Source organism: Bidens hawaiensis, unplaced genomic scaffold (genome assembly GCF_021521415.1).
Source record: "Bidens hawaiensis isolate Kalapana, Puna unplaced genomic scaffold, B.hawaiensis_p1.1 tig00025014_1, whole genome shotgun sequence".
NCBI classification, from domain to species: domain Eukaryota; kingdom Viridiplantae; phylum Streptophyta; class Magnoliopsida; order Asterales; family Asteraceae; genus Bidens; species Bidens hawaiensis.
In genome coordinates this window covers 72,919-93,405 of record NW_027493977.1, presented here as the reverse complement: position 1 = coordinate 93,405, position 20,487 = coordinate 72,919, and the positions used below count along the sequence as shown (strand labels likewise).

Below are 20,487 nucleotides of genomic sequence, written 5' to 3'. Positions count from 1 at the left end.
ATTTTATATTCGATGTCCGTCACTTCGTAGTGCGGATTTTTGTTATCTAGTTCGGTTTATTCGTATGATATGGTTATATTAATTTTATAGCATGCAATAAGTTATATATATTTTGAATTCATTATTGCATGTTCCTGTTTAAATATCTTTTAGTTATACGACTTTAGTTCAGTACTCTGTTACCCGAGCATTTCTGACTTGTCGTTGGGGCGTCAACGACATGGCACTTATCGTGACAGTGCGTAATCAAAGTTCACGGCGTCTCTGAAAGTACTCATGTAGTACCTTGGCCACTTAGAGGCGTATAGATCGATCTTAGCTCCGACTCCTGACTCCTGACTTCTGTTTGAGATGGAACAATGTGTGCACGCCACCCACACCGTCTCCTTGGTGCATGGACTAGCTAGCTGTGTACCCCTCTGTTTAGGCTCTGGGTGCTTCCGTATTACACGACCTATTTATTTTAACATCATCGTCGTGTATATTAGTAATTATATTTTGTTTCGCTATATTTCTGGTCCGTTTTGATATGAGTATATGCATTTGATTAAATTTGAGTATATTCAGATTACGTCCCGATCGTGTATCGGATTATGTTTCGCATTTAATTATAGTTCAGTTAAATGTTACACGTTATATGTTACACGTCACACATTTTATGTTACAAGTTATATGTTTCTGGCTCTGGGTGTTTTTGTTATAGTTCTGATATATTTCCGCATGCGTTTGACCATGTTCTGGCCAAGTGTCGGATCATACATCCGAATTTTATTAAGTATATGTTTCAGTAAAAAAGTTGGTTTCGAGTTTGAATTGAAGTTCGTATATTTATTCTCTTACGTCTGTCCTTACCTATACTATTGTTCTTTCCGTTACTGGCAATTTTTGGCTCAGCCGTGTTTTCTTGTTTTGTTTTTCTTATTTTGTTTTCAGGTAATCCGGGATTCTGGGTATTTTAGTGAGGAGAGATAAAAAAATGAAGTTCAAGCTTCTAAAAGTTAATTCATTTTGTTTAATAATATGACGTAGGTTGCATTAATTTTTGTTGTATTTTGGATTGTGGCGTTGATTTGATATCTGTAATAGTAACACGTTAGCCTGTTCCGGGTTGGGGTGTTACAATTTTATTTTGTAACTCATACTCATTAATGGTTTAATAATTAATGATACGTTACTAGCAAATGGTAAGTTACAAACTATTATTATTATTTTTTTATTTCATATAAAATTTGAACCATTGTAATCTATTTGATCTAAAATCATTTTATTCTGTAAATGACTAATTAATGTTATTATTATTATTATTTTATAAGTAATGTAGATGTAGCTACATAATGTGTTGTAAGCGCACTTTAAAATGTTGTGTAGTTATAATTAGTGTAGTGTGGTGTAGACATCTAATATAGTGTATGCACACTTTTAATGTTGTGTAGTCATAACTAATGTAGCGTTGACATATCTAATGTAGTGTAGACAAAACTAATTTTGTGTAGGTAAACTAACATCCTACATATCATAAAACATATCCTACACATTAAGCAACACATCTTACACGTCATACAACATATCCTACAAATAAACCTGTTTACATCTTATTTACAGTTTATCAACAAACAAATCTACATCTTTTTTTATTTTATTTTTAATTTCAAAATTTTTATATAAATTATGCATACACACTTCAAAATACCACCTACACAATACATAAATGAACCAACACACGATAAAAAATTTACACATACACAATTTAAAGTATCACCTACACAATACATATATGAACCTACACATTACTTAAATGAACCTACACGTGATAAAAGATACACATTCATAATTCAAAAAAAACCACATATAGAGTACATATATGAACCTACAAAGTACATAAATGAGCCTACACATGATAAAAATTAGAACTACACTATTCAAAATACCACCTACATGGTACATATATAAACTTACATATTACATAAATGAACCCACACGATACTGATTACACTTACACAATTCAAAATACCACAAATACAATAAATGTATGAACCTACATAGTGCATAAATGAACCTACAGACGAAAAAATGCACATACACTAACAAAATAAATAATGTAATTTTTAACATAATCATTTTTAAATTATGAATTTAATTAGTAAATTAATTAATTGTGAAACTAATTAATTCCTAAATAATGTAACTTTAACATATTATTGATCAACGTTTTTTTATGAACATTGAAGAACGTGTTAGCTTGTATAAACTAGAAAACGTATGATGAAACTCACAAATTTATTTGGTAATAAAAAGTTTGGTAATATAGATTATATGATTTTTTTGCAGGTCGTGAGAACTTCTCTTCTTGCAAGCTTAAATTATTAGAATATGTTATTTGAGAGATGATGTAGTTAAAATTTAGGAATGTAATAATGAAATGTAAGTTACAAATGTGGCTTCTACAAAGCAAATTACCAACATACCCTTTTTGTTTGCAACTCCATCAATTTCCATTAAAATGTTGAAACTCATAATTACACTATTACCATTTTGATTGTAGACCATATATCAATCATCATCAATGGTTATGATTAACTTCTCACACTTCTTGTTATAAAATCACTTCTCGCAAGATCCATCCCCTATATATATATATATATATATATATATATAAGAGGGTTAAAATAAAAATAAGTAGTTTTATATGAATGCTAGGAATAAATCATAGCCATTTGATCAAGCTAATCAATGATTGAGATTTAAAATTACCAAAAACCGACATAGTTTCCTAAAATTATTCTTTCACCATAGATTATAATGTCACATGTTAAAAATCTATTGGTTCTTACAATTCCTAGAAAACTTCTTATTCTTATTTGAACTCTTTTCTATATATATATATATATATATATATATATATATAATCTTATAAATTTTCTTGTTTGTTGGTTGATAAAATACGTTACACTTATTTAAATATTGCAGGCTAATTGAATATTTTAATGTAATTTTAACGTAACGAATTATAAAACTCCGTTTTTGTCTATTTAAAATCAAAAAGTACGTCTGGTGCCACATCTCTAACGGTTTTTTTCGGGTTGATTAACCGAGTTTCGACTATCCAAAAAAATAATAATTTAAATCCAAACGCTACAATGCTAAAAAAAATACAATTCGAATAAATAGGCAATTTTCCAAACATGTAAACTTGGTATGTTGACAACGGCGCAATGCTATACATATAGTGCTATATAGAGAACCCTTCTGCAACGTGCGGAGACTAGCAACTAGTTAAATTTAATTGATAACTAAGACTTATTACTTTTAATAATAATAATAATAATAATAATAATAATGGTTATTCAAACTTTTTTTACTTTATTTTCTATTTTATTCTTCATTTTTATTAAAACAGTTTACACATACTGAATAACATGTAATTCCGTGGTTGTTAGTCTTAAGCGTATTATATTCCTTCTTTTCACTTATGTTTGGACTGGCGTTAGCATTTTCAAACTTTTAGCTTCCTTTTTTCTTTGTCATATACCCGGCTCAAAGCCTGGGTCTTAAACCCTAGGTGAATTTAAGTGATAACTAAGACTAATATTACCATTATGTACAATAAAAACAATTATAATATTGTTGGTAAACATAGAAAGGAAATATAAATTAAAAAAGAAAAACATTACGTCTGTTGACTTGTTGTCGTTATTGGGTTATTTAAAGACTTTCAGAGACTTCCAGTTATCAGACTACTACTATACGATTCCCTATCATATCATTTCAAGAAACCCAGTCATCTTCTCCCGCCATGAATTCTGTTACCAATGACAACCACACCGCAAGAACTTCAAATCACGACTCCACCGCCATTAATGAAAGAACTTCAACTGCTGACTGATATAAGTATAATCAATGGTACTTACAGAGATTAGCCAAAAGCTTGATTTTATTATAATACTAATTGGCTATAAATACATAAACAAACTGAACAAACTCAAACGGTTAAACACTACAAAAGAGAAAAAATAGGAAATTATTAAAGACAAACTTGACCTATTAATATGCAAAAACTAACAACCCACGTGATATGCTTTATCCAGGGAATCCCATGCATCCATAATGGTCATTCTCCAACAAACCCTTCCTTAAACTAGACATGGTTAATGTCTTGTTTACCCTTGAGAGACACACACCCAATTGATGAGTACTTCTCTGTGTAGTGGCTTTGTAAGGGCATCAGCTAACTGGTCTTTGGTTCCACAATATTCCAAATTTATTATTCCATCTTTTACCAAATCTCTAAGGAAATGGTATCGAACACCAATATGCTTATATTTGCCATGAAACACTGGATTTTTAGACAACTTAATAGCCGAAGTATTATCACATTTAATACTAGTTGCTTCATCTATCTTGATTCCAAATTCACTTAAAACATCGCAAAGCCAGATTACTTGACAAGCACAAGCAGCAGCGGCAACGTACTCAGCTTCCGTAACTTTGTTTCTTTGACGACCATGTAACAACAGCTCCATCCCATAAAATCACATAACCCAAGGTGCTTTTCCTATCATTAACGTCACCTGCATAGTCACTATTAGCATAGGCCTTCATTTCACCCTTTCCACCTTTCTTGTACCAGACTCCAAAGTCTAAGGTGCCTTGAATGTACCTAATAACCCTTTTTGCTGCATCATAATGTTCCACCATAGGGTTTGACATAAACCTACTAATCAAACTCACCACATACTGCAGATCAGGCCTTGTGTTGGTAATGTACATGAGGCTTCCCACCATTTGCTTGAACAAAGTAACATCAATCTTTTCACAATCATCATTCTTCAACTTTGTTCCCGGAACTATCGGGTTCTTCACGGCATTACACTGTAACATATCAAACCGACTTAACATCTTCACAGCATACGTTCTTTGAGAAAGTGAATGCCGACTGTAGTTTGAAAAACTTCAATACCCAAAAAATATCGCATCTTTCCCAAGTCGGTCATCTCGAACTCTTTCTTCATATCATAGCACACCAAAAATCTTCCATCATACCGTCAACATTTCATGTGAATATAAGATCATCAACATATATATTCACATATAAAACTTTACCATTTTTCCCTCGCTTGATAAATAACATGCTTTCTGTCACACCCCAACTTAAAGCGGAAATGCCGGGGCGTGATCCGATTGCTCACAGCTCGAAGATACTATCATACATAAAATGTGACAATATCTAATTAATTATTTTATTCAAAGTATACACATATTATTCAAATTACAACAAACAATATAAGTACATGAATGTAACTCAAATAATATTTTCTTGTTTTTATTCTAAGGTCTTGTCTACATGTCCAACTTCAGTCTTCAATACAAGCAACCTGCATATGCGTAGAAAATGGAGTTTTGTCAACAAACATGTTGAGTGAGTTTATCACCAATCTTTGACACCAAAAATAATGTTAATATAATAAATAAGCAAAACATAATAAATGCGGTAATGAAATCAAACCATGAGCAAATAAGTTGTCGATTAAACCATTGCCAAGTGAATCGGACGCTGGTAAATCAACTATGAGCAAATAATGAGAATAAGACCGTTACCAAGCAAATCGGGCGGTGGTCAATAATGAGAACCCTCTCCAAGAGGATATGTCAAACGATTGCACATAAACAAGTAAGCACATAACAAGTACATTTGATTAATCACACACAATTATACGTTTCTATTTGTTGATATATATGTATAGGTATGTATATATAGTATGATATACGCATATGTCTCCAAAACGTTTTAGAAAAACTGAGTAAAATAGGGGAATGATAAAACTCACCTGATTGAATAAGCCAAGCGGGAATGCTTACGTCAAGAAAGTGGAAATCACGCTCTTCGAGAATTACCGACAAGGATCCTAATTATATAATATAATATTATGAATGATTTATAAATGATATAATACGTATAACGAATTTAGGATTTCAAATGTGGATTGAGTTACAACTATGATTGGTACGTTATGGAATGAACGATTGATCTTTACGGATTATTGTTATTATTTAATTATAAAAATCATTATTTGTCACAAAAATTGGGTTTACGAATAATTAGTTTAAATAAATATAAGTTGAGACCTACTATAATAATAAACGCTTAAATATATAATTATCACAAAATTTATATTTTGAAAATCTTAACGAAAGTTGATGGTAAAATATAGTTAACACTTTTAATACGTTTAATACGTTTATTCTATTTTTGTTTTAAAAATAATACATATATATATAAAATAAATATGAGCAAATTTATAAAGACGTTTTAACAACAAAAACATGAATATTGGTCTCGAGTTTTAATAAAATACTATTGGTTTATTATTATTAATAATATATATACACACACACACACATATATATACATGAAAAACTTGTAACGAAACTAATTGACACGAAACGCTTATTTTTTGATGTCGCTTTGAATAAAATATTGTTTATTTAATATTAATTATAATATATTATAAATAATTAAAACCAGTTAAAACCATCAAAATAAAAAAAAACCAAAAATATACAACCGACCGGGACTCGAACCTGCGCCTATGGCCGGACCAGACTGGAACACACACAAACAACAGCCAACTGCGCTGGTGTGTCAGTTGATTTAAGATCGTAAACGTTTATATATATACTGAATTAACAAAACCAAATTTGATTCATAAACCCTAACTTTGAAATCGCTCAATCCGTTTAACGTTTGTTTAAATTGACTTAGGGTTTTTGTAACGCATTCAGAGGCTAATTCGGACATATAATTGATTACCTAGTTCGTCGATTGTCCACGGCTTAATTGAACCAACCAGTGCCGGCCAAGAATGACGATGAACAGGCTCAACGAGACGATGTTAATTCAATTAAATATGGGGCTTCAGTTTGCGCTGGTCTTGGAGCCGTGCAAGCGCGAATAATTGATTTATAGTTAAGCCTAGAATATATAATCGAATTTGGGTTTAGTCGGTTCATAGAATAAATAAATTATGCGTTTGTTTTGATCTTGTTTCCTAATTGGTTTAGTCGGTTAGGCCGATAATAGTAATAATAATCACAAACTTGATTCAATACCAAGTTTAGAACGAAGATTGCGTATCAAGTAAGATAAACGGGTCACGGTATACGGGTTAACGGACCTTGGATCATGGGATACGAGTCTGGTTTATTGGATTATAAATATAATATGCAGAATTTGCATTTTAGTCCTTGGAGTTTTGAAGTGGAAACGATAGAGGGTAAAAGTTTACATTTGGGCTAAAAATGCACATTTTCGAAAGTTAAATATATATTAAGTAAATATAATTTGTATATAAATCCTCGATAAACGTGCTACTTTTTAGTGATAAATTTCCCGAATCATAAAACGGGTCGGATATTAGATATAAAATTCGTACATGGAAAACCCGAGTTTTTACACTTTCAACTTTACTTTTCTCAAAACCTTGATTCACAAAATAAGCATCAATCCTATTGAACCAAGCTCTAGGAGCTTGTTTCAAACCGTACAGAGCCTTGACAAGCTTGTATATTTTGTTTTCACTTCCCTTCACCACATAACCAAGAGGTTGTTGAACGTACACATTTTCTTCCAATTTCCCATGCAAAAATGCCGACTTGCCGTCCATTTGAAATAGCTTCCAACCTCTTTGAGCCGCAATAGCAATCATCAACCTTATTGTATCCATTCTTGCGACCGGAGCAAACACCTCCATGTAATCTATACCATATTCTTGACCATATCCACTTGCTACCAGCCGAGCCTTATACTTCTCAACTTCGCCCTTTTCATTCAACTTTGTTTTATACACCCACTTCACTCCTATACACTTTGCGTATCTTGGCAAGTCTACAAGATACCAAGTTTCATTTCTTTCAATTGCTTCAATCTCAACATCCATAGCCTTCTTCCACTTTTCCATTTTGATAGTCTCATCAAAAGAAAAAGAAATTGGATCTTGTTTAATCACTTCCATCACATTCACCTCTTCTTCTTCATCATCGGAATCAACGCCACTTTCAACTACATAATCATCCAAGTATCTAGGTGCCCTTCTTTCTCTTGTCTCCCTTTGAACCGGTACTTCACTAGAACCACTGCCATCTATTTCTTCTTCGACCCACTTAGGTTCATCACCATCTCTATCTTCCAACTCTTAAACCGAATCAAAAGTATAGTTTCCCCAACTAATTTCAACGTGATCTTCAACTCTTTCTTCTTTTTTATTCTAATCCCATTCCTTATCCTCCTCAAACACAACATCATTATTACCTTCATATCAATCGGATTGATCAACCTATAACCCTTCAATTCTTCGCTCAAACTGGTTAAGATACACGGAACACTTCTATCATCAAGTTTCACTCTCCTTTCTTTCGGCACATGAACACGTGCCAAACAACCCCATACTCGTAAGTGTTCCACGGTAGGCTTTTTCCCACACCATGCTTCATCAGGAGTAGTATGAGAAAGAGCCTTACTTGGACGTTTGTTCAAAACATAACACCAAATGGCGGCTTCTCCCCAAAAAAACCTTTGGCATATGTTTTGAAGCAAGAAGCGTTATTATCATTCCGATGACAGTTCTATTCTTCCTCTCGGCCACTCCATTTTGCTATGGAGTGTACCTTGTTAACTGTCTCTTTATACCATTTTCTTTGCAAAACTTGGTAAATTCAAGAGATAGATATTCACCCCCCTCAATCTGTTCTAAGCACCTTAATAACCAAACCCGTTTCTTTTTCAACTTTAGCTTTAAACTCTTTAAAACTTTCTAGAGCTTGAGATTTTTCATTCAACAGGTAAACCCATCCCTTTCTACTAAAATCATCTATAAAACTTATCATATACTTTTTACCTGAGTTTGAATGAGGTGTAATTGGCCCACAAATGTCTGAATGTACTAACTCCAAAATACCATCCGCATGCCATTTTCCTTTCTTTGGTATATTCTCTCTTGTTTGCTTTCCAACTAAACAATCCTTACACACTGCCTTTTCAACATCAAAAGATGGTAGACCTCTCACCATTTCTTTTTGTTGGAGTGTTCCCATGCTTGTTTGACTGATGTGACCTAACCTTTCATGCCATAACCTCCCCATGCTTTCTTCATTTATATAATTACATCTTTCCATTCTCTGATCTACGAGTCCACCATTAGCATCTTTACAAATAGGAAATATTCTATTTGTACTCATCTTACTCACAAATAGGAGAGACCCTTCTGTTGAAGTTGCCCAACACTTAAAAAAAGAATTCTTCAATTCCGCCACACAGTACACATCTTGCACTATGAAGGTAGTTCCTTCAACCCTCAACTTTACATTTCCTTTCCCACCTACATTCATTTGAGTATTATTTCTGAGTCTTACTGTGGTCGAGAAGCTTTGATCAAAGGTTACGAACTTCTCTTTGATCCCACACATGTGGTTAGAGCATCCCAAATCCAAGAACCAAAGAGAATTTCTTCCATCATCACTGGTAAGAGCCATTAATACATGTTCTTCTATCTCCGATTCACCCATGAGCATAACATCTTCATTTTCGTTGAACCCGGCGTAATTAGCCTCCTTTTCCCCCGTACTCGGACACTCATAGGAGAAGTTCCCAAGTTTGTGACATCTATAGCACTTGATGGTCTCCTTGTTAAACGATGATCTACCACGACCACGTCCTCTTCCTCTTGAACCAAATCTTCCTCTTCCACGACCATGACCGCCACTTGATCCTTCATTTTCATCAATATTGAGTGCATGTTCTTCTTCTTTGTCAACCTTCTTGAACTTTTGCTCATGAACTACGAGAGAACTTTGTAACTCTTCAAAGGTCATTTCTTCCACATTGTTCGATTCTTCAATGGAGACCACGACATACATGTATTTCTCAGACAAAGTTCTGAGAATCTTCTCAACAATCTTCGTATCCGTCATCTCTTCACCGTTGCTTCTCATTTGATTTGAAATGGTTAAAACCCTACCAAAGTAATCGGGCATGGTTTCACCATTTTTTATCTCCAGAATCTCGAAATCTCTCCTCAGCTTCTGTAACATAGATCTCTTCACCCCCGCATTACCAGCAAATCTCTTCTTCATCGGCTCCCATATTGCCTTGGACGATGTTCGATCAAGAATCTGCTCAAACGTTACCCTATCAATTGCTTGATAGAGATATTGTTTTACTTGTAAATCAACCATTTTAAGCTCGTCCAATTTCTTCTTCTGTGCATCACTCACGACAATGCCGACTGTTGGCTCTTTAATTTCCGGATCGATGAGCTTCCCTAACCCTTTCGCGCGCAGCAAGTTTTCCATCATCTCACTCCCGTGTTCGTAGTGACCATCAAACACCGGAACCTTCATATGTTCTTCATTGGCTGCCATCAATCACCTCCTCTACTTCACGAAGATTTGATTATTTGCTCTGATACCAATTGATATAAGTATAATCAATGGTACTTGCAGAGATTAGCCAAAAGCTTGATTTTATTATAATACTAATTGGCTATAAATACATAAACAAACTCAAATGGTTGCAAGGGAGAAAAAATAGGAAATGACTAAAGACAAACTTGACCTATTAATATGCAAAAACTAACAACCCACGTGATATGCTTTATCCAGGGAATCCCATGCATCCATAATGGTCATTCTCCAACGCTGATTACCTTGGTTCCTTTCCAATTGGGTATCGATTCATTCCAATAGACGAAGAACTGATGATGCAACCTCTTGCAAAATATATGAAACACTTAATGCCGTTTCTTGATTTTCATCTGCAATAATTAATGATCGTTTATGTACATTGCACTATAAACTTAGAGTTATGACGGTTGATCAATTTTGTTGTTAATATTATGCCGATCATATTTGCTAATCATGCAATAGTTGCACTAAATTGTAATTTTTCTTTGTATTTCTAATCAGAATTTTTAATCTAAAAGTTTGCTGAATTTCTGAATCTAAACCCACTTCATATCAAAACTTAACTGTTAGATTCAAAGAAATGAATCACATCTTACTTAATTGCACAAGTTAAAACTAGTTACTATTGCAAATATCTTACTCTAATAACAATATCTGAAAACATCTTGACCTAATTAATTGTATGTACTTGATCCGGGATGAGATGTAATATCTTTTTAACTATAAACGTCATTAATCTAAATGCCTTTTGAATTAATGTGAAGTATATAATTTCAACAAAACCCTTGTTATTTCTTGATTTTCAGATCAGATAATCTAACATCTGCTGTTGCGCGCACTGGATAATAATGTAGTTTTTTCGGTGTATTTCTAATCATAACTTTTTTAAATTTGAACGTTTGATCTTTCTCGTTAATGAATAATATGTTTTATTTTGAGTTTCCAGCAATTATATATGATTATCAGAATAATCTGTTACCTTAATATGATCTAATTAGATGCTATATTGTAAACAGCAAATTACCCTGAAGCCAACGAAGGCATATGGTATTTTTTCTCATCGAGAGAGAGGTGGTACAGCGCTGGTAAGTGTCCTAGACGAGACGCGGGTCCTGGTTATTGGAGAGCCTCGGTCACAAGGTTATCAAGGACAATGGGGACAAAACTATTGGTGTCAAAAACACATTTGCTTATCTTGAAGGGCGCCCTCCAAACACGACTAAAACCGTTTGGCTGATGCAAGAGTATGTTGTCAAGGGTTATGAAAGACAGCGGTTGGATGCTAATGACATGAAGGTTCATTTGAAAATTCAAATCCTTTCCTTTTTTGACCCTTTAGTGATTTGTGCACCTAATTTAAAAAATGATTGAAACTTTGATCATGTTTTTATTGCAGCTTGATGATTATGTTCTCTGTAAAATCTATAAAACTGGAAGGATGAAGGTTACTGAAGATGAGCACCCTCCTGTTGATCAGAACCAAAACGAGCAGGTTGATCAGAACGAAAACCAAAACGAGCAGGCTGATCAGAACCAAAGCCAAAACGAGCATTAGTTTTTCAAGTATTTCTTAGTTGTTTCTTGTGTTTAAAAACCCTCTAAAATGCATTCGATTAATGGTTTCTAGCTATATCTTAATATTCACGAACTGAAGCATGTATAAACCGTATATGCAAAAACAATATATCCTGGAATATTGCGGGATAAACAGTCATTTTGAGTTTATTTTGTAATTGGAGGCTAAACAATTAATCAGTTTTTGTTTACTATGGTTATGTGTGTTGTTAATTATCTATTGTTTGAAATCATTAAATTAACTGTATAATTAACCTAACGGAACAATAACGATGTATTAATTAAGCTGACATAATTATTACACTTGTATGTAGCATGCTGAAAGATTAAATTTTCTCAACAAAAGCAAGGTATGGCACCACTAGTATAAAAACTAGTTTTAGACGCGGTTTTTAACCACATGGCCTCAAAAGCTATTTTTATTTTTAGACGTCCAACGATTCACGAATAATAATATTCTGACACCAAGATCTATAAATATAATTATTTTTAAATTATAAAACATTAAGTAGATTATTCATATAATGTTTTATTTGAACATAATCAACGAACATAAACAAACATAAATTGATCAAAATAGGTCCAAATATATAAATTTCGAATGAATACAAAAAACTTTCTAATAATATATTAAATTAAAACAATTAATTGTAAAATAATTGAAAACAAAACCCTAAATAAATGCGGCGTGACACGCAAACTAAAAGCTAGTATTTTGTATTAAAAAGATAAATTGAACAATCTTTATTCACCCGTCTTGTTTTTCTATCGAAACTTCCATCCATTGCGAAACTTGATTTTCTAAACAATTAAGGTCATGATTTTCTAAACAATTAAGGTCATGTAGAAATAGGTAAGGGTTATCAAACAGGTCAGAATTATCGGGACATGCGAAACAACCCTATTGTAAATAACCAGGTATTATAGGTTCGGGTCTTGCCTAGTTCATGTAAGAAGCAAATGGATTAGACCCGCAAAACTTGATCCAAACTGGACCCATTTAATGGTATTCTCATGACCTGGGAACCGACCCTAATGAAAATAAGAGAGTCTGGTAGTTTTGACCTATTTACGTATGAACCAAAACCTTTAAAAGCTCTCTTCTCCCTGCATTCTCTCAAGCCACCAGATGAATTTATTTGTAAATGGAGGTTTCTCGTACATTTGACCCAAATTCACAGGTATGGGTCTCACCAAACCTAGATAGCCATTAAACAGGTTATAACATCTCATTAAATTAAAAGTTAATCCCACCAACTAATTGATGTGAAAATCCTATAAAATATGGAGATACTATAAATTTTAATATCCGATTTTTTAAAAAAAAAATACATATTATTATAATTAAGAAACAATTTTATATTAAAAAAAATAAGCGAGTCATGTGTCTCACCAAACCCAGATAGCTTTTAAACGGGATACAACATCTCATTTATTTGTGAAATTCTTTTATCATCAAACCCTAAGTATATTATTAACTTTTTTTACAATAAATAAAATTAAAATCCAAAAAATATATATATAAATATTGAAAACAAAAATTATAAAACAACTACGTAATACAGGGGATAAAAGATAGTTTTTTATAAAGTATATTTTTCTACATAATAAACCAAATTTTAGGATTTTATTGGTTGAACTTGACATTTGGAAGGTTTTATCTGGCTCGTTTTGAAAATCTACGGCAGTCGCTTGTTCAACTTACAAGGGTAAAATGGTCACTAACATTGGCTTGAATATGATCTTATTTATCGATTACATATATCATTTTGTGAAATATTTACATCACCTTTCTTTTCTATAAATAATTATAATTATGGAGAATGTGACAGGTTAAAAAATCATATATTTGATAGGGTAAAATGCTCATAAACTAAAATTTCATTTAAATTATGTATATATTATATTTAAGTTAGGGCTATATATATATATAGAATAAGGATCATGTGAGAATTTTTTGGGAATTGAGAACTATGAGAACTACTTTTCTTATATCGAGAAAAAAAACCCAAAATTAAAAAAAATCATAAAACAAAAAATAATAAAAAAACCAAAATTCTTATATTTCATTCCGGTTTCATAAAAAAATCTTGTTTTAGCAAAATTATACATATATGTATAATATGTACAAACATGTTTTTTTATACATATATGTATAATTTAAGATAAATGATAATGTACATATGTGTATATTACGTAAATAGAGATTAAATAAAACTATATATACGCATGTGTAAATGTATAATACAAATTAATTAAATTTTTATTTTTTGAGTCTTTTTTTATGAAACCGGAATTAATATATAAGAATTTTGGGGTTTTTTTTTTACTTTTTTAAAATTTTTGTTTTATAATATTTTAAATGTCTTTTAGAGGTTTTTTTTAGTGGTCCAAAATGGTTCTCAAAGTTCTCAATTTACAAAGGGTTCTTTTAGGATCCTTACCATATATATATGGGATGATATATATATATATATATATATATATATATATATGGGATGATTCATGCGGGAAGTGATATTATAACGAGAAACCGATCTCAACCATTGATTATTTTAGATTTGTTCAAAGCATTAATCACCTAATTACTCTTAAAATATTCTCCATGTTAATTCTCGTAGAAAGTTACAAATTTTAGAAAAAATAAATTAGCTTTTACATAAACATCTCTCTAGAATAGTTTTAATGTAATATCATCGAGAGAATTTTTTTTACATTAACGGTTTCATAAGATTTATTTGAATTATCTTTTACCTATATATAAAAAAAATTGTATATGTAGGTGAATTGTAATAAATTGATCACCTACACAAGTAACATAATAATCTACGCATAGCTTATATTCAATTATACATACAAATTGTTAGTTAGTTTTATTTTTATCAAAATGTAACTTGTATTTACCAATACAAATTATTTTCTCCTACACTAATTTTGTTTCTTTTATTTTCACCAACGCATAACTAATATTTACCTACACATAACTCTTATTCACTTACACATCTTGCTAGTTCATTTTATTTTCACCTACGTATAAATAATATTCATCTACACATAACTCGTCTTTGCCTACACATAAAAGATAAATTATAAAATAATTAAAATTATAAAAAAAAACATGATGTGTCCCTACATTGCGAATATTTTACAAGTTTAGGTTAATACTATTAATTGTATGTGATATTATGAACAAATTTTGTTTGTGTAGGTTAATATTGTGATTTGTGTAGGTAGATACAAATGGGTAGGCTATAACATGATGTAAATTTGTATATGTAGGTTAATATTGTGATTTGTGTATGTTAACATGAACTAGTTTTTGTATGTGCAGGTTAATATTATGATTTATGTAGCTATTTGTTTTTATGATGGTTAATATATATATATAGTACGAGTATGATGGTTTTGTTTTATGAATTGTTTGAAGATTAAATCAAATTAAAAAATAAAAATAAATGTATTATCATTTGTAACTTAACATTAATTATACACTGTATTAATTTTCAACTTTCTTTACTAATTTCAACTTTCTTTATTAATTTTCAACATTAATTATACACTGTATGTGTGGCTTCTTTTGTTGTACATAGTGCTTTAAAGATTGTATGTGTGACTTCTTTTGTTATACACATTCCTTTGTTTGGAGTACGACACTGTTGGGCCACATTTGGTATTTTATTAGTCTTTTGTATTATTTATGTTTTGTTAAACTTGTCTTTGATCATTATCAATGTATTGGGCCTGAGGCCTTTGTAAACAAAGCCCATTAAGCCATTTAAATATAAAAGTGACATGCCATACTTCCCTATAAATAGAAAGCATGTGCATGAGACACAACAAGCTTTTGAAAAATTCTCATCTTATCCCTCTAACTCTCATCTCAAGCAAAAGCCGAAATAACCAAATACATAAACAAGATCCGAGATCTAGGTTCCTTAGTGTGATATTCCGCTAAGTACTAAGTAGATTGATCCAAAAGCCGAACGCATGTATGTATGTACGTTTGTATGTATGTATGTCGTATGTGTAGATACGTACGTATGTTTATTTGTATGTATGTACGTTGGTATGTATGTATGTAGGTTTTATATGTGTAGGTATAATAACTGAGATGAGGTTAAAAATTGATTAAAATTCCACCACAAAAACTATTACTTATAATGTAGCGCATGGTTGAATGTCTTAAAGATTGAAAATTTCTTGAATAAGAGCTCATAATTAAAAGATAATTGTGGTTACGATTTAATTAATTAAGGCATAAATGATGGTAACGGATGGAGAGGTTGAAGTTTGGTTTAATGATGCTAAAACACTAAATACATTTATACCCTTTTGAATTAAAAACATGTTACAATCATGTCTAACTAAACACTATTATGTCATTTGTATTGTACACCATTGATTAAACACCATCAATGGTTCAGATCTGTTTCTCGCATTTCTCACTCTAAAATCATTTCTCGCATGAATCATCCCCTATATATATACCTATATAGGGGAGGGATATTTTGAGAACCATGTTGAGTTTTAAGAACTTAAGAACTCAATTATTGGCCACACATTTAATTGAATGGATTGGAATATATATGGTTGAGATTAAATCTGAATAAAAAGTCAAAGTATGAGAGAAAATAAAGATGTAAATGATTACACTAACTTTTACGTCCGTTATACATGTGTAAAAAGTCGACTCGGTGCATAAAAAATTCTGTAATTTTTTTTACGTATATGTAACCTACATATATTACATATGTGCAAAAATAAATTCGAAAAGAAAATCGTTACGTTGGGTTCTTTCGAGTTCATAAAACTCAAAGGGATTCCAAAAGAAAACCACGGTCAAACCCCCTGCCAATACAGAGAAGGATTATAAAGAAACGGATTCCAAAAGTCCAAAAAGACCTCTGCTACCTGTTTGTAGGCTCATGTGAGTTTTCTATTCTGTTGTCGGTATACAATGTTTACACGACACTTCCAAAATCCCTATATTCGTTAATCTGAATTAAATTATTTGGTGCAGTGTGATGGCATTGAAGTCATAGCAGACTTGATTCAACAAGAATACTTTGATAGTTTGATGACATCCTCAAGGTACAAGCATGCTATACCGTTGACAACTATTTACCTTTTAATGCAAGAAGGGTAAACAAGGTTGTGAACCACAATGCTTCGCTTTGGATAGGAAGAAAGACGGTCCTCACACCTCTCAGCAATGCCAACATACCAACCTGCTACTTCAAGTTAGCAACTCATGAATCCTTAAAAGACACGTCGATAAGACCCAAAGCCCTTGGCAAGTAAACACTTTTGCCAAACTCTAATACAAATCAAACACTCTAAAACTCATTTCATGTGAAACTTGGTATCTTTCAAAAGGAATTATATTTTACTAACATATACAAACTATTATTTCTATAATCACAGGTCAAATTTGTCACCGCAACTAATGAAAGTTGGTTGCCTATTGCTAGCATTCTTCTTGCGTTTTTCACATTCAGGTAAAACCTCATCGTAATTGCATTCTTTTGTGACCAATATTATTTTGGTATGTTCGCTATTGGTAGCTGGAAGCAAGTATGTAATTCATGTTAAGAATCAAGTTTTTTTTTTTCCATACTGTTGGGCAGATGCCAAGTAACGACCAAACTGTGAAGAAAATAAGAAATCCTTTCACGTTTATTGAGTTGCGAAATGCTGATATAATTTCTTGCAAGTAAACTCCTTATCTTTTCAAATATATTAAAAATATAGCTAGGTGAAGTACATACTGTTTATCATCAACACAAGTGTACTTTGATCCCAAGATATTGAAATCTGTACATCTGCAAGAAGATTTATATGAAAAACATTGTGATGCCATTGATGTGTGTATTGACATTTGTAAGGACATGAAAGGGGATATATGCTATCATGCCCATATGGTGGTCATGTAGCTAACTTGGTGTATGGCAAATGCTTTTTTCATTAATATTAGCACAAATGCTATAAAATGAATTTTGTTGTCAAAATTAGCCTTAGTTCTGGGAATCTGACTATGGTGATAGTGTTGGGGATGGTTGGAACCAATCAGAAGTGAAAATCGCGTAAGCGAAGCCGGGATTTGAGTTACCTCAATCAGATTTGATTGTTCAAAGTTTATTTGCTCAAAGCAAATTGGTGATAAGTTTGTGACTGTGTTATCACAAGATAAAATTGTATCTTTTTTCCAAATTGCGGCGGACTAAATACTAGTTAATATTAATTACAACAAACTGAACGGAAAGGAAACCGGATGAAAAACTGAACGGTACGAGCAATGAATCTAGAAATACTCGGGCACGATGTTAGAATCAGAGAAGAATGATTGTGGAGACCAAAATGGTTTGCTCAGATCCGGTCCTAACCTCATAAGACCACTTTGCTTTAAACTGCTTTAAACTAATCAGATGGATGATAGACAAGGTCAAAATTGTTGACTTTGACTATAAATTTGCATAAAGAAAAAAACTAGATATCATATAACAATAACGTAGCACAAATAATAATACTAGTTAAAAAGATATAGCTTCCACTAAAGTGCAATTAAGATTCATAGATTTTACAACTCAATATCTCTAGTACTAGTTCAATCAATTTTGAATTTCGTATTATACATCCCGCAAGTGCATTCATCTGAGTTTGAGCATCTGGGTCGTGCCTTTAGCGGAGCATAAGGATCTATCATGGTGTACTTGGCATCGGGTGACTTCTGTAGCAAGTAACCCTTCACATGTGAAACATGTCTTAACGCTTCACTCAACGATATGCAATTGCCTTCAAACAACTTCTGTCTATAGAAAAAACTCAAATCCACCTTCAAACTCTTCAAGTCCCGAAACGGCAAACGTGGATTCGCCAACTCATCTGGAAACGACGAGAGGATTTGAACAACAGACGAGTAAACCGTAAGCGACTTCACATGACGTAAAACATTAAAGAATATCATCAGATCATCAAACAATTTCTTATGTTGCGGTATTTTGCAATACCCGCTGTACTCTATAATCACCGTGTCAATAACCGGACGACCGCGTGTAATTTCAAACCGCGGAAACTCACTTCCCCGAAACTCAAAATATTTAAGGTTCAGAGTCGCGACATTACATCGAAGGTTGGCTAAATGATCAGAATAGACTTCGTAGTACGAGATTGTTAGCTCCGAAAGATGCGGGGCGTGTACGTTCAAAGTGTTGTCGTCTGTTTGAAGTTGACAAAACACCAATTTCAACTTCTTCAACGCGGGAAACCCAGAGAACGGATCAAGATCCGTAATAATAGCCTTTCGGAGATGTAAACTGGCCAGATTCTTGAAAGATCCGGATCTCGGTCCCAAATACGAACAAGCGATGTATGTGTAGCTTTGGAGTTTCATACTTTTTAACGAATCACACGAAGTATGTGACATGATCATCGGCCAACCCGTCTCTTTTCTAGTCTCTTTAATACTAACGTCGAGTTCTTCAACACGTTGCTTAAACGCGTAGTCGAAAACCTTCTTTAACATCTTGGCGCTGCATACTGCATCACGTCTGATGAAGTTTATTCTAACCAACTGGGCCGATCGAGGGACCGATAACGCCCTGTAAACAAACTTATCGAAATCACCGACTTTTTTGTGAAAACTATAGGAGTCGAAGTTGAGAACAGGAAGATGAGTCCACTTAGAAGACCATGCTTTGGACAGCAACGAGGTTTGAAAGGCGTGTTTGGTGTCAAGAGAAGAGAGGATACGAAGCTGCAGGTCTTCGGGTAATGTGGAAAGCCGGTCCGCCATTGTTGTTGCTGCGTTTGGTGGTTGCTGTTCTTCATCATCTTCAAGACGAAATCTTTTGAGGGGTTTCATCATCTGGGTTTCGGGCTGTTGTTTAGGCAGTCGTTTGATCGCCATTGTTGTAATTATGGAATCAGGTGATCACAAGTCTTATATAGATAGGGGTTTGATGATCAAGGTTAAAATTTTAAATCAACATCGACTGGAGATTTGCTTGACGGTTTATTTACATGCTTACCATATATAATATTATTATTACCGTTGTTTATTTTTTATACGTAAATTATAAAATAACCAAATATTTTCAAATTTCATAATATTTTGAAATTTAATATTTGCTTCTTAACATTCCTAAAACTCTAAAAGAAGTAGAATGGTGTAGAGAGAAATTTGAAGAAATAAACCGTGATTTGATTTTAATTCAAATTTAGAAGGATATTCGTTTAGCTTTTAAGTAAAGTATTTTTTATGTCCAGTGATGAAAGGAGACCTTATTTTGAAATTTAGCCCGCTTAACCCCTTGACGTCGACTTTTCCCTTCACTTTGAGTCACTCAGTCTTTTAACCAAGTTACCCCTTAGACTATCCGCTATGGTGGGGGGCTTCGAAGCCCCTCCACGGTGCCACGTCATTGCCTCGTAGAAAACGTGGCTTCGAAGCCCGCCCCG

At 32.7% G+C, this 20,487-nt stretch overlaps 2 protein-coding genes across 2 annotated transcripts; both read right to left on the bottom strand.

Moving 5' to 3' along the window:
- Positions 1-4,470: 4,470 nt before the first annotated feature.
- LOC143570654 (uncharacterized) lies at positions 4,471-10,413 on the bottom strand. The gene is made up of 3 exons (XM_077056255.1): positions 8,892-10,413; positions 7,452-8,188; positions 4,471-4,869 (listed from the first exon to the last, which is right to left on the bottom strand). The coding sequence occupies exons 1-3, from the start codon at positions 10,411-10,413 to the stop codon at positions 4,471-4,473; spliced, it is 2,658 nt and encodes an 885-aa protein (XP_076912370.1).
- An 8,221-nt stretch (positions 10,414-18,634) lies between these two features.
- Positions 18,635-19,936, bottom strand: LOC143570653 (putative F-box/FBD/LRR-repeat protein At1g78760). Its single transcript, XM_077056254.1, has one exon. It carries the CDS (start codon positions 19,934-19,936, stop codon positions 18,635-18,637), a length of 1,302 nt encoding a protein of 433 aa, XP_076912369.1.
- Between the last annotated feature and the right edge of the window lie 551 nt (positions 19,937-20,487).